The sequence below is a fragment of the Phaethon aethereus genome, assembly GCF_964289735.1.
Source record: "Phaethon aethereus genome assembly, chromosome: 32".
Classification (NCBI taxonomy): Eukaryota; Metazoa; Chordata; class Aves; order Phaethontiformes; family Phaethontidae; genus Phaethon; species Phaethon aethereus.
Window position 1 is genome coordinate 220,144 of NC_138608.1, and position 12,787 is coordinate 232,930.

The 12,787-nt window shown below is 66.1% G+C and overlaps 1 protein-coding gene across 1 annotated transcript; it reads right to left on the reverse strand.

The window, feature by feature from the left end:
• Positions 1–74: 74 nt before the first annotated feature.
• On the reverse strand, positions 75–11,310 carry RASAL3 (RAS protein activator like 3). The gene is made up of 18 exons (XM_082012126.1): positions 10,867–11,310; positions 9,048–9,166; positions 8,843–8,927; positions 7,012–7,100; positions 6,829–6,917; positions 6,625–6,757; positions 6,063–6,161; positions 4,825–5,361; positions 4,264–4,408; positions 3,871–4,015; positions 3,131–3,367; positions 2,452–2,653; positions 2,193–2,302; positions 1,237–1,549; positions 1,024–1,146; positions 743–942; positions 562–637; positions 75–486 (listed from the first exon to the last, which is right to left on the reverse strand). Exons 1-18 carry the CDS (start codon positions 11,279–11,281, stop codon positions 337–339), a joined length of 3,267 nt encoding a protein of 1,088 aa, XP_081868252.1. The 5' UTR covers positions 11,282–11,310; the 3' UTR covers positions 75–336.
• Between the last annotated feature and the right edge of the window lie 1,477 nt (positions 11,311–12,787).

The window sequence follows — 12,787 nt, forward strand, 5'->3', positions numbered from 1 at the left end:
CACTGCCCCAAAAGTGTCCCCATGACCATGTCCCCGAGGGTCGCCCCCGTGGCCGTGTCCCCAGGCATCCCCGGGGCCCTGCCATCCCCCTGTCACAGCCCCAGGGTCTGGGATGGCCCAGGCAGGCATTGGGTGCTGGGGACAGGGCGGGATTGGGGACAGGGCTCCGAGCGGCGGCAGGACACAACCAAGCACCTTGTGACGGTGACACCAACGCTCTTTATTGCCCGGGGAGGGGACACCCAGCGGGATCGGGCTTAAACACCCTTCGGAAGGACCCAGGAGGCGGTGGGTGACCCGGCTGCAGGGACACGTTGGGGACATCGGGACAACCGGTTACACACTGGTGGCCTGAGCATCGTCTCCACTCTCGTCCCAACCCCGCGCCGCCATCCGGCGTCCTGTCCTCCCGGGGTGGCCCAGGGCTTGGGCGATGGCACCCCGCAGCTCCGCCTGCTCCCTCTCCAGCGCCGACAGCCGTCTCTCCTGTGAGGGGATGGCGTCAGCCCCCACCCGCGTCCCCCTTGTCACCCGTGGGTGCACCCGCGTCCTGGTTCTTACCAGCTCCCGGCTCTTCTCCTCGCTGGTCTTCAGCCTCTCCAGGTCCTTCTTCCTGGTGCCTTCAGCCGCTGTCAACCTAATTGGGTCGGGGATGAGCCGAGACCCCGACCCGGTGGTGGGGCACCTGCTGGCATGGGGCACCCACTGGTTTGGGGCACCCACTCCCCATCCCCATCCCTACCTGGCACCCAAATTGGCCACGCGGGCGTTCGCCTCCTCCAGCTGCTGCCGGAGACGTTCAAGCTGCTCTCGGTGCTGACCCTGCTCCTGCCGCAACCCACGGTGCTGGACCTCCATCTCACCCGCCCGCGTCTCCGCCAGCCGTAACTTCTCCCGGTTCTCCGCCACCTCCTTCCGCAGCACCTCGATCAACCGCCCATGCTGGAGGGGGATGGGGTGACGGGGTGGGGAGGGTCAGCGGGGCACCCCAGTGGGTTTGGCTACCACCCACCACGGGGTTACCTTCTCCAGCGGGCGGATGGCGTAGAGCTCGCCCTGTGCCGCCGCCGCCTCCTCTGCGTAGCGCTGCCACGGCACCGTCGACTTGCGCGGCAGCGACACCGACGAGCGCAGCTTCCCGCGACCCTACGGCACCGGCGGCACCCGTTAACGCCGACACCTTCCTTGGAGCACCAGCCCCGACGTGAGGGTGGCGTGGCGGCTGCCAGGGCTTACCGGGGCTTCGCGGGGGACGAGGGACCCTGGGTTGTCCTCGACCGGTGGCTCTGCCACGTGCTCGGCACTGCTCTGCTTGCGTAGGCGCCGAGCGGATTTGCCCTGCGCTGGCACGCTCTGGGTGCGCTGCACATTGCGGCGTTCCCGGCTGGGTGGCGGTGACGGCACCGGTGCTGGTGATGGCTCCGGTTCTGGCCCGTCCTCCCGGCCCCGGACGCGGCGGATGCTGATGAGGGACTGGCTCTTGATGAGGGGGCTGTGCTTGCTCAGGTCCCGTGGTGGCACAAAGCCTGGTTTGAAGCTCTCTGCCGGGCTGTGAGGGGGGATGGGGCGATGGCATGGCCGGGTACCGGGATGGTGCCAGACCCAGGAGGGACCAGAACCACCCTGCACTCAACCAGGACCAAAGGCCCCCCCAACCCACTTGGAATCAGACCTGTCTCCTGAATCCAGCCTGAACATGAAGCATCTCAAACTCATCCGGGACCAGAACCATCCCTCAAACCCAACTGGGACCAGAACCATCCTCAAAACCAGCCTTGACCTGAACCACCCCAAACACAGCCAGAGCAGGAGTTACCCTGAACTCAGCCAGGACCAGAACCACTCCCTAAATCCGGCTGGGATCAGAAACATCTCCTGGACCCAGCCTGGACCAGAAGTATCTACCAAACACAGCCCAGTCTGAACTCGGACCAGAACCATCCCCCACCTGGACCACAGCCATCTGCTGGACCCATCAGGGACCAAAACCATCCCCTGAATCCAACTGGGACCAGTCACCCCAAGCCCATTCCGGACCAGAGTCACCCTAGACCCAGCCAAGATCAGAACCATCCCCTGAAACCAGCCAAGACTAGAACCACCTCAAACCCATCTTAGTGTCACCCATCTACCAAAGCTCCTCCTGGCCCAACACGTCCACCTTGGTCCCATGTGTGTCCCTGTCCACCCACCGGTACCTTCGCTCTGTGGTGGAGCTGAGCCGGACGGAGACAGGGACAGGGGTGCCCTCCCTGATGGCAGTGAGGATGGTGGGCAGGGGCTCCAGCTCCTCCTGCGTGGCCTGAGAGGACAAGACAAGGACGTTATGGGGACAATGGGTGGCCTTGGGGTAGGTGCCATCCATGGGTCAGTGGACACCAGCTCTGTGTACGGAGATAAGGAGGTGGCCAGTCTTGCCGGCTACCCTTGGGGAAAAACGGGTGGTGGCACCTGGTCCAGGCTGGAGAAGATGTCACAGAGCAGGAGGTGGAGAGTAGCAAGCTCCAGGGCCAGGTCCACATAGCCATCATAGGTGGCCATGTGGACGCTGCTCTCGGGGTTGGCCACGCTCTGCAGGAAGGCTGTCATGGTGCTCCAGTTGTGCTCCAGGAACTCGTTCATGAAGCCCATATAGGCCTCCTTCTCGCCAAACCTGGGGACCACAGTGTCCGGTTACCTGGGGGCCAGGTGATGGCCTGGGCCACCACCAAGGTCTTGGGCCAGGTCACCTCCAGGATCATTGACAAAGCCATTGCAATGTCCCTTCACCATGTCACCACCCTGCCTACCACTACTGCCATGTTCTTGGACCAAACCACCCGTAGGTCAGACTACCACAGGTGACACATGAGGTTCTGCTGCTGGGACACATCAGCTCCATGCATGGAGTGAAGATGTCCTCTGCTGACCCATGGCAAGTTCATGGCATGTAGGAGATGTCCCTGCTCGCCACATAGCATGTACGGGGTGTCCCTGCTGCTCCATGGTATGTTGGGGACAACCCTAGTGGCCCATAACTGTCCGTGGCATGTGCCACACAGCACGCAGGGGACATCCCCACTGCCCTGTGGCTTCCCCATGGGTGTGTCCCTCCCCACCAGTACCAGTGCCATGCCCTGCCATGACATACGTGGTGAAGTTGGCCAGGTTCTGGATGACCTTGGCCACGAGGGTGAGGGTACGGGCGGTGGCCTCACTCGGGTACTCCTGGACAAGGCCAAAGAGGCTGGGGGACATGATGGCGGGGCAGAGGAACCGCAGGAAGAGGGAGGCCGAGACCAGGCGCTGCCCGATGGCCGCTTTACCCCGCGCCGCACACTCCTCCTGCCAGGCCGCGAAGATCTCGCCCAGCTCTGCCGGGAAGGCACTGTGGGGAGAGACATCCTGATGGGTGCTGGGGCAGGTGGGTGGTCCTGGAGCCCCCCCTGTGTGCCACCATGATGTGTGGTGGGACACGGTAGCCACCATGACTGTGCTTGTCCCCATGCCAGTTCCCTGTGCTTGTCCTCAGGATTGTCCCTGGGTCCTTCCTGGTTTCCATCACCGTGCCCATCCCAGGGGTGGTGCCCATCCCTGTCCTCTACCCCTGTCCTCAAGCTTGTCCCTGGGTCCTTCCTGGTGCTCATCTCCATGCCGATCCCAGGGATGGTGCCAGTCCCCGAAGCCATCCCTTTGCCCATCGTGGTGCCAGTGCCCATCTCCAAGCCTGTGCTCAGGTCTTCATGGTTCTGGTGCCCACCCCATGCCTCTCCCATTGCCCGTGCCAATGTCCATCCCCAAGGCCATCCCTGTGCAGGTGCCCATCCCCATGCCCATCCCCATGTCCATCCCGGTGCCCAACCCCATGCCCACACAGGGGTTGTCCCTCACTCGCAGGATGCGGCGATGCACTGGAAGGTCTCCTCGCAGACCTGCCTCAGGTTGTTCTGATTGTCGGAGAGGTCAAGGCTGGCACATTTGCTGGGGTCGACCTCACAGCTGTCATCCGAGGTGCAGAGCTGGGCCACAGCCTCACCTGGGCACCAAGAGACAGCCCATCAAGGGACCAACCATCCACCGCCATGGGCATGGCTGTGACAAGCCCCCACCACATGCCCATGGATGTCCTGGGGGTGTCCTACAGCCCCGTAATGCTCTGCCCATGCCCTGCAGCCCGTAACACCCCATAGCACCCCATAACACCCTGTAATGTCATGCCCAGGATGTCCTGCACCCCACTATACCCAATAATGTCCCACCAAGACCTGTAACCTTCAGCCGTACCCAGTGTGTCCTGGAGGTACTTGCCCCCCACCAGTTTCATGTACTCGTCGATGGCCTTGGTGGCCAGCGTGTTCTCACGGAAGATCAGCGCCTCACGGTCATCAAAGCGGTCCAGCTCAGCCACACCGAGGTCGATGAGGAACGACTGCCAGGTGGACGTGTTGAAGGGCTCGGTGGGCACACATGGCCCCAAACAGCCTTGATCAACCCACCCTGAGAAGGGCCAAGATCTCCTGGCACTCCCCTAAATTGCATTTCCCATCCCACCAGTCCCATCCCATTGCAACCCATCCCAACCCAATCCAACCCATCTATCCCAACCCATTCCAACCCAACTCCCCCATCCCATCCCAACTCATCTACCCCAACCCAACCCATCCAACCCATCCCAACTCATTCACGCCATCCCAACTCATCCACCCCATCCCAAGCCAACCCAGCTCTCCTGGCACCCCATGATGCCCATCCCACCCCAACCAACATGCCCACAGCACCCCAGGAAGCACCCATCTTGCCCTCACACACGCTCCCCACATCCCCCATGGCCAGCATCCACTCCACCTTGGCCTTCCCGGTGCTCTGCAAGACGCGAACCAGAGCACCGGCCAGCTCCTCCTTGTGCCGTACGGCGATGGTGGGCTCCAGATGGGCGCACAGCTCCCGGTAATGGAAGGTGATGAACTCAGCCAACTCCTTGTAGCGTACGATGGGCAGCACCCGCACCTCCCGGTAGCGCCCGCGCACCCTCACCGATGGCACCCGCTCGCCTCCTCCAGGACCGCTCAGCGGATACCAGCGCTCCAAGGGCTGCCGGGCGGCCGCCAGCTCAGCCAAGGGGACAGTGATGGAGGCCACCGGTTGACCGGGGTGGTCATCGCGGCAGAGGGCGAGGGTGAGGGCACGGGCAGGTGGTAGGGCAGCCAACTGGAAGAGTTCACCCCAAAAGAGCTCGCCATCGGGACCGGCCACCTTGGCGGTGGTACGGGCAAAGAGGACACCATCCAGGTGGAGGTGACAACGGAGACGCCGCCGAGGTGGCAGGTCCCGTGCTTCGTACACCCACAGGCTCAGTGCCAGCTCCAGCCGCTCGCAGTTGTCCTGTCAGGGTGGGGGACATGGATCAAGGGGACAAAGGGGACATGGTGGGGGGGTGTGAATCTGGAGGGGGGGCTTGGTGGCAACAGGGTGCGGGGGGACAGGGAATTCTGCACGTGGATGTGAGGATGGGGGAGACTAGGGACAGGAGGGGACATGGGGGAACACGTGGGGATGGAGAGGACAGGAGGGGACATGGGGGGACAAGAGGGGACAGAGGGGATGGAGGGACACGTGGGAATGGAGGGGACATGGAGGGACAGGAGGGCACATGGGGAGACAGGAGGGGACATGGAGGGATAGGAGGGGACATGGGGGACAGGGGGGGACACAGGGGACAGGACAGGAGACTGGGGACAGGAAGGGGGCATTGGGGACAGGAAGGGACAGGGGATTTTCCAGGGGGACATGGGGACAAGAGGGGACATGGGGGATGGGAGGGGACACTGGGGACAGGAGGGGACATGGGGACATGTGTGGACAACCAAATCCTCAGTGGGACATGGGGGGACAGCCAAGCCCCCAGGGGACAGGAAGGGACATGGGGACACGGGGCTGTGGGTGCCCGCAGGTCTCCAGGTGGGGTGAGGGGTTCGTGCCCTGCCAATGGGCCTCACCCTGCCCACTGGGGTGACAGGAGGGCAGCGGGTGGCCCTTCCCCCGGGGGTGGCAGGGGTGTCCCCTGGGTGTCCCCGCGGTCCCACCTTGTTGGGCTGCACAGTCCGGCGCAGGTTCTCGATCCAGCGGTCGCGCTCAGCCAGGGACGTGCACCCAAAGGACCGGCTGCCCTCGCCCGTGATGATCTGCATGCAGGCAGGGTGTCTTGGAGGGGGGGCACCCCAGGGTGCCTGGGGGTTCTGGGTGCCCATGGCTAAGGGCTGTGCGGGGGTGTCCTTTTGGGGTGCTCTAGGTGTTCGGTGGGGGTGCCCTGGGGGCTTGAGCAGGGTGCCCTTGAGTGCCTTTGCAGGGTGCCTGCCGTGCCCTGGGCACCCTGAGTACCTGTTCAGGGTGCCCGGGCATCCTGGGTGCCCTGCCAGGTTGCCTGGGATGCCCTGGGTGCCTGTGCAGGGTGCCCTGGGTACCCCTCCAGGATGCTTAGGGTGCCCTGCGTGGCTGTCCAGGGTGCCCTGGGTGGCTATGCAGGGTGTTCTGGGTGCACTGGGTGCTCCTGCAGAGTGCCTGGTGTGCCCTGGGTGCCCCTCCGGGTGCCTGGGACACCCTGGGTGCCTCTGCAGAGCACCCCGAGCACCCACTCAAGCCCATTACCTGAAAGCAAAACTTCTCCGCCACGATGCTGCCGTGCACGGGCCGGACGATGACGTTGTCCCCGGTGAGGTCCAGATCGGCAGCGCTCGGCGGGGGCAGCAGCGACTCCCGGGAACCGCTCCGGATGGGAAACCTGCGGGGACAGGGCTGTCACCGGGGCACCCTCACCAGCACCCGCGTGTGTCCCCCCCCACGGTGCCGTACCTCTCGCCATCGGGCACTGTCACCGCCGGTGCCTCAGCTTTGGGGACACCACGACCTTTCCGCTCCCGGAGCCTCTTCCACAACAACCCCTGGATGGGACGAGGAGACGGCCGCTGTGTCACCCGTGGGTGGGCCCGAGCACCCTGGGGGGGCGTGCTGGGATCGGGGTTGGGGGGTGCCCACCTTGACATTGCTGAACTGGGGGGTGGGGGAGGTCTCGCTCTCAGTGCTTCTCCCAGCACCCCGGGTGCTTCTCTCATCCGCAGCCGGGTCTGGAGGGGCACCCAGCACCAGGACCCCCCTTTAGCAGCACCCCGAGCACCCCAAAACCATGCCAGGGTTTAGGGGGGGCAGGACACCCCCATAGCAACACCCCCCCCCCGACCCCGCCCTGGGAAACATCGCGCAAAGCCGGAGGAAGGACCCAAGCGCCCGGTTCCGGGTGCCAAATCTTGCCAGCACCTCACCGTATCACCCCTGAGATGCAGCCAAGCTCCGGGTGCCGAAAATGGGTGCTGATGGGTGCAAGGGGGAAGGGGACAGATGGCTGTGTCCTGCTGCTCTGGTGCACGGCGCCGGTGCCCAGCCCTGGTGCTGCGATGCCACAGTGCCGAGCACCCACCCAGGACGGTCCCCACCCCACGTGGGTGCCGGCCCCGGTGCCAGGCGGGTGCTGGGGCCGGGGGGTAACTCACCTCCCTGCGCAGCGCAGAGCAGCCAGCGGCGGGGCCCCATGGCTGGCGGCGATGCCGTCTGCCCGCGCTGGCGAGGGGCGCGGGGAGGAAGCCGAACGCATTTATCGCTCGGATCAGCCGACGCAGCAGCGTGGAGGAAGCGGTGACGGTGCGAGGCCGCCTGGCACCCAGCGCTTCCTCCGTGCACCCGCCTCGGTGTGGGGCACGGGGCAGCGGGCACGGCGGGGCGCGTGGCACGAAGCGTGGCGTGGGGCACGGCGTGCGGCGCGATGCGCGGCACGGGGCAGGATGTGATGCGCGGTGCATGAGGCGTGGTGCGGGGCGCGGCACAGGGCTTGGCATGTTCTGCTGCAGGGTGCGGTGCGTGGCACGGGGCACGGCGTGGCGCATAGCAGGGCGCCGCGGCACGCGGTATGGCACGGCGCGGTGCGCAGTGCACGGCGCGCGGCGTGGGGCAAGGCACAGGGCACGGTGCGTGATGCACCATGAGGTGCACGGTACGGGGCGTGGCACGGTGTGGGCATGACGCGGTGCGCAGTGCATGGTGCACGGCGCGGGGCATGGGACATGGTGCACAGCTTGGTGCACGGCGCAGGGCGTGGCGTGGTGCACGGCGTGGTGCGTGGCATGGGGCGCGGCATGGGGCATGCACAAAGTGTGGCGTCCGGCACGGGACGGGGCACGGCACGGGAGATGGCATGTGGCATGACACACGGCCACGTTGTGAGACGAGGGGTGTGAGGCACGCTACACAGCGCGCAGCGCGTGGCACAGAGCACGGCGCGGTGCACAGCGCAGGGCATGGCGCCGGTGTAAAGCGCGGTGCGTGGTACCCCGCGCGCGGGGTACGGCACAGGGCACGGCCGCAGTGCTCAGCGTGGTGCACGGTGCGTGGCCACACGGCGCGTGGCACAGGGCACGGCCGGGGTGCACGGCACGGGGCACGGCGCACAGTTCACGGTGCCTGGCACGGTGCGTGGCACAGGCATGTCGTGGTGCGCAGTGCACGGCGCATGGCCACAGTGCACGGCACAGCGCGTGGTGCACGGTGCGTGGCCGTACGGTGCACGGCACAGCGCATGGCCGCGACGCAAGCCGTGGTGCACGGTGTCCGGCGCACGGCGCACGGCACGGTGCGTGGGACAGTGCGCGGCGCACGCTGCACGGCATGGTGCGTCACGCGGTGCGTGGCCATGTCGCACAGCGCGGCGCGCGGTGCGCGGCCAAGCCGCACCGGACCTGCACACGCGCAGCTGACACCAGCGCGTGCCAACACCCCGTGGCAGCGGCGCGTGCCGGCGCAGGGCGAGCTCGCTCACCGGGGTCCCTCCTGCCGCCCGTCGGGTGCAGGTTGGTGCTCTCCGAGATGGAGCTCCCCGTCCGGTTCCTGCTCCTGCACGAAGTCTGGTGGCACAGAGGGGTCAGGCACCGCAGCCCCCAGCACCCATCTGTGCACCCCGACACCCAAGGGACTCCGGCACGAGCCCCTGGGTGCCCAGGGGACTCCCGTCCCCGTGTCCTCACCTCCTCGTCCCTGCCCACGAGGACCAGATGCCCGTCCACCAGCGAGAAGTTGGAGACATCCCACACCGGGGCGTCGGGTGCTGGAGCCGGCGGGACCGACGACATCCCGTGGGTGCTCGCTGGGGGTGCAGAGCAGGGTGTCAGGGGGAGAGTGGGTGCTCAGCATGGCCCATCACCCACGCTCAGCATGGCGGTGCCAGGGGGCACGTGGCTGTGGCCGTGTCACCACAGGTGTGGCAATGCCAGGGCGCATGGGGCCGTGGCCACGGTATGGTTGCGGTGACGGGGTCAGGGGACATACGGCCACGGCCATGGGTGTGGTGATGCTGGGGGACACGTGGCCTTGGAGGCACCACTACGGGTGTGGTGATGCCAGAGGACACACGGTCATGGCCGTGCCACCATGGGTGTGGTGGTGCTGGGGGACATGTGGCCACGGAGGTGCCACCATGAGTGTGGTGATGCCAGAGGACACATGGCCATGGAGGTGCCACCATGAGCGTGGTGATGCCAGGGGACACGTGGCCATGGCCATGCCACCACAGGTGTGGTGGTGCTGAGGGACATGTGGCCACGGAGGTGCCACCATGAGTGTGGTGATGCCGGGGGACACATGGCCATGGAGGTGCCACCATGAGCGTGGTGATGCCAGGGGACACGTGGCCATGGCCATGCCACCACAGGTGTGGTGGTGCTGAGGGACATGTGGCCACGGAGGTGCCACCATGAGTGTGGTGATGCCGGGGGACACATGGCCATGGCCGTGCCACCATCAGGGTGGTGATTCTGGGGGACATGTGGCCAGATCATCATTAGGGTCACAGTGCCAGGGGACACACGGCCATGCCATCATCAGCGTGGCAATGCCGGGCCACACACGGCCATGGCCATGGCCATGCCGTGGTGGGGACAAACCCGGATGACCGCCCTGCCCCAGGGCCCCGCCTGCACCATGGGTGGCCCTGCTGGAGCCAAGCCGGTTTTGCCAGATCTGGGTGCCGGAGGGGCTGGCACGGCTCCATGTGCCGCCACCGAGCCCCGTGCCGGGCACATACGGGGACTGGGGCTGCGTGTGGCCAGGAGTGGGCTCTGGGCCAGGTGGGACGTAGCCGTCCTGCACCCATGGATGCTCCCCCAACCCTGGAGGGCACCTGCAGGCAGGAGCTCCCCAACACCAGCAAAGCCCAGTCGCATCCCGCACCCCTCCACAACCTCCTCCGTCCCCATCGTGCGCCAGCACGCAGCTCCTGTGCCCCCACCGTCACCCGCCGTCACCCACCAAGCCCCAGCCCATCACCCATCAGCCCTCAGTCTCCAGCGGTCACCATCAACCATCTCACCACCCATCGCCCCCCAGCCCATCACCCGTCACCACCACTCATCACCCCTCAGTCCATCAGCATCACCACCCACCCTCCAACCCATCAACCACCAGCATCACCCCCCACCCATCACCAACAACCACCTAACACCCATCATCCCCCAACCCACCACCCATCAGCCCCAACACATCACTCATCAGCCCCAACCCATCACCCATCAGCCATCACCCCCAACCTGTCACCCATCATCATCACCCCCCGCCCATCACCAACAACCACCTAACACCCATCATCCTCCAACCCACCACCCACCATCCCCCAACCCATCACCCCAAACCCATCACCCCTCATCATCACCCATCACCCCTCAATCCATCACTCATCATCATCACCCCCCACCCATCGCCCCCAACCCATCACCAACCACCTCCACCCCCATCCCATCACCATCACCCAGCACCAGCACCCTGACCCCCACCCTCTCCATCACCCCATACCTGGAACAACATCACGGAGGACCTGCTCAGCCCTGGCACCGCTCTCCACATGACCCTTCCTCTTGGACACGGAGCGCAGGTACTTCTGCAGGGTGGCCTTGCCACCCTCGGGTCCTCGTGTCTCCTTGGTCCCTTTGGAGGGAGCCGAAAAAGCCCGTTGGAAGAGGGACCGGCGGGTGCTGGCCTTGGGTGCCCCCAGGCTGGAGTTGCCCTTTCCAGCCCCATCATCGGGGCCACCAGGCTCGGGTTGGCTGTAGGAACGTTTCCAGCCCTGCAATCGGGTCCAGCGCCGGCTGCTGGGGGACCCCGTGCCCCGCTCGGGTTCCCGGTCACCCATGGGTGCTGCCGTTCGCCATTTGTAGGTCTTCAGTAGAGTTGGTGTCTCGGGTGCCAGTGGGGGTTTCTCCACCTCCATCTGTGGAGAGCCACGTTAGCCACGGGGTGTCCACGGGCTGGGTGGGTGGTGGTGGGAGAGGGGAGCACCTTGTCTGGGCACCCTGTCTGCCATCCCCACCCAGGGTGCCCCTATCTGGGTACTCTCATCCAGGGCACCTTACCTGGCCACCCTTAACCGGGCATCCACATTGGGGCACCCGGGGGTGCCCATTGCTGTGGGGTGCCCCTGCCCACCAAGGGGTCCCCATCTTGTGGGTGCCCAGGTCTGTGGGGTGGCCCTGCACACCAAGGCATCCCCATCTCGTGGGTGCCCACATCCCTGGGGTGCCCCTGCCCACTGGGGGGTCCCCATCTTGTGGGTGCCCACATCCCTGGGGTGCCCCTGCCCACTGAGGGGTCCCCATCTTGTGGGTGCCCATGTCCATGGGGTCCCCTGCCCATGCAGGGGGTTCCACACCCAGCGGGTGCCGACGCCATCGTGCCCATGCCAGCCCCCTGCCCCACGCAGCACCCGTCCCTGTCAGGGCGTGGTGGCACCGGGGGCGCAGCAGCACCAGGATTTGGTGGCACCGGGGCGCGGTGACAGCAGGGACACGGTGACACCCAGGCAGGTGGCCTGCCACCACCTCTGCCCCGAGCGCAGGCGGGTGCCGGAGATGCTTCCGTCGCCACCACGGTCGCGTTTCCCCTCGCGCCGCCACGGCATTTCCTCCCGGCATCAGCACCCTGCGGCGAGCCCCAGCCCTGGGGACCCCACCAGCACCCCAGGGTGCAGGCGTGGATGCAGGCCAGGGTGGCGAACGGGGCCGGTTGCACCCCGAGACCTCCTCGTGATGGCACCCCCCGGCGTGGCCCCAGGGTGGGAGTGGGCGCCCACGGCTTTGGCACCCGCCAGTTTAGGGGGGCCGGCACCCTAGAGCTGAGCTGCGGAGGGTGCCCAAGCCCTGGGCTAGGGGGCGGGGGTGCGTGCCAGCATTTTTCGTGTCCCCCCCCACCTTGCAGCACCCTATAGCACCCCATCACCCGTGCCTTCCCCTGCAGCACCCATTGCTCTTCAGGGTGCTGTCTCACCCCTCGCCAGCACCCCACATGCCCTGTGCGCCCCTGTGGCCGGAGCATCACCCCGGGGTGCCACCTTGCCGTGCACCCCCCTCCGTCCCCGCGGTACCTCGGCTGTTCTCTGCCTGCTCCGGCACCCGGGACTCGGCTGCCCCGGTTCCTGTCGTGGCTTCCCCATGTGACCAGGCAGGAGTTTCAGTCACACCCTCACCTCCGCCTCTGCCCCGATGATGTTATCTGCGCTTCCAGCTCAGCCGGGCTCGCGCTCGGCCACGGCTCAGGACGCGCCGGGAAGGATGATCCGCTCCAGGCCGCACTGCATGGGGGTCTGGGTACCCCAGTGGCCGCTTGCATATATCCGGCTTAAAGGCCATCATTAGGTTTCAGAGTGAACAGGTGCAGGAAATGGCAGCACCTGGGTGTCATGGTGTGGGGTGCTATGTGGGTACCTCTGGGGGACAGGTGA

What these genes read in the sequence shown, in the direction of transcription:
- RASAL3 (XM_082012126.1), bottom strand. Translation starts at nt 11,281, where the DNA reads ATGGAGGTGGAGAAACCCCCACTGGCACCCGAGACACCAACTCTACTG. An exon ending in TCGTGGGCAGGGACGAGGAG is followed by an intron (nt 8,928 to 9,047) that starts GTGAGGACACGG and finishes CTGTGCCACCAG; the next exon opens with ACTTCGTGCAGGAGCAGGAA. An exon ending in ACCACAGAGCGAAGGTACCG is followed by an intron (nt 1,550 to 2,192) that starts GTGGGTGGACAG and finishes CCCCCCTCACAG; the next exon opens with CCCGGCAGAGAGCTTCAAAC.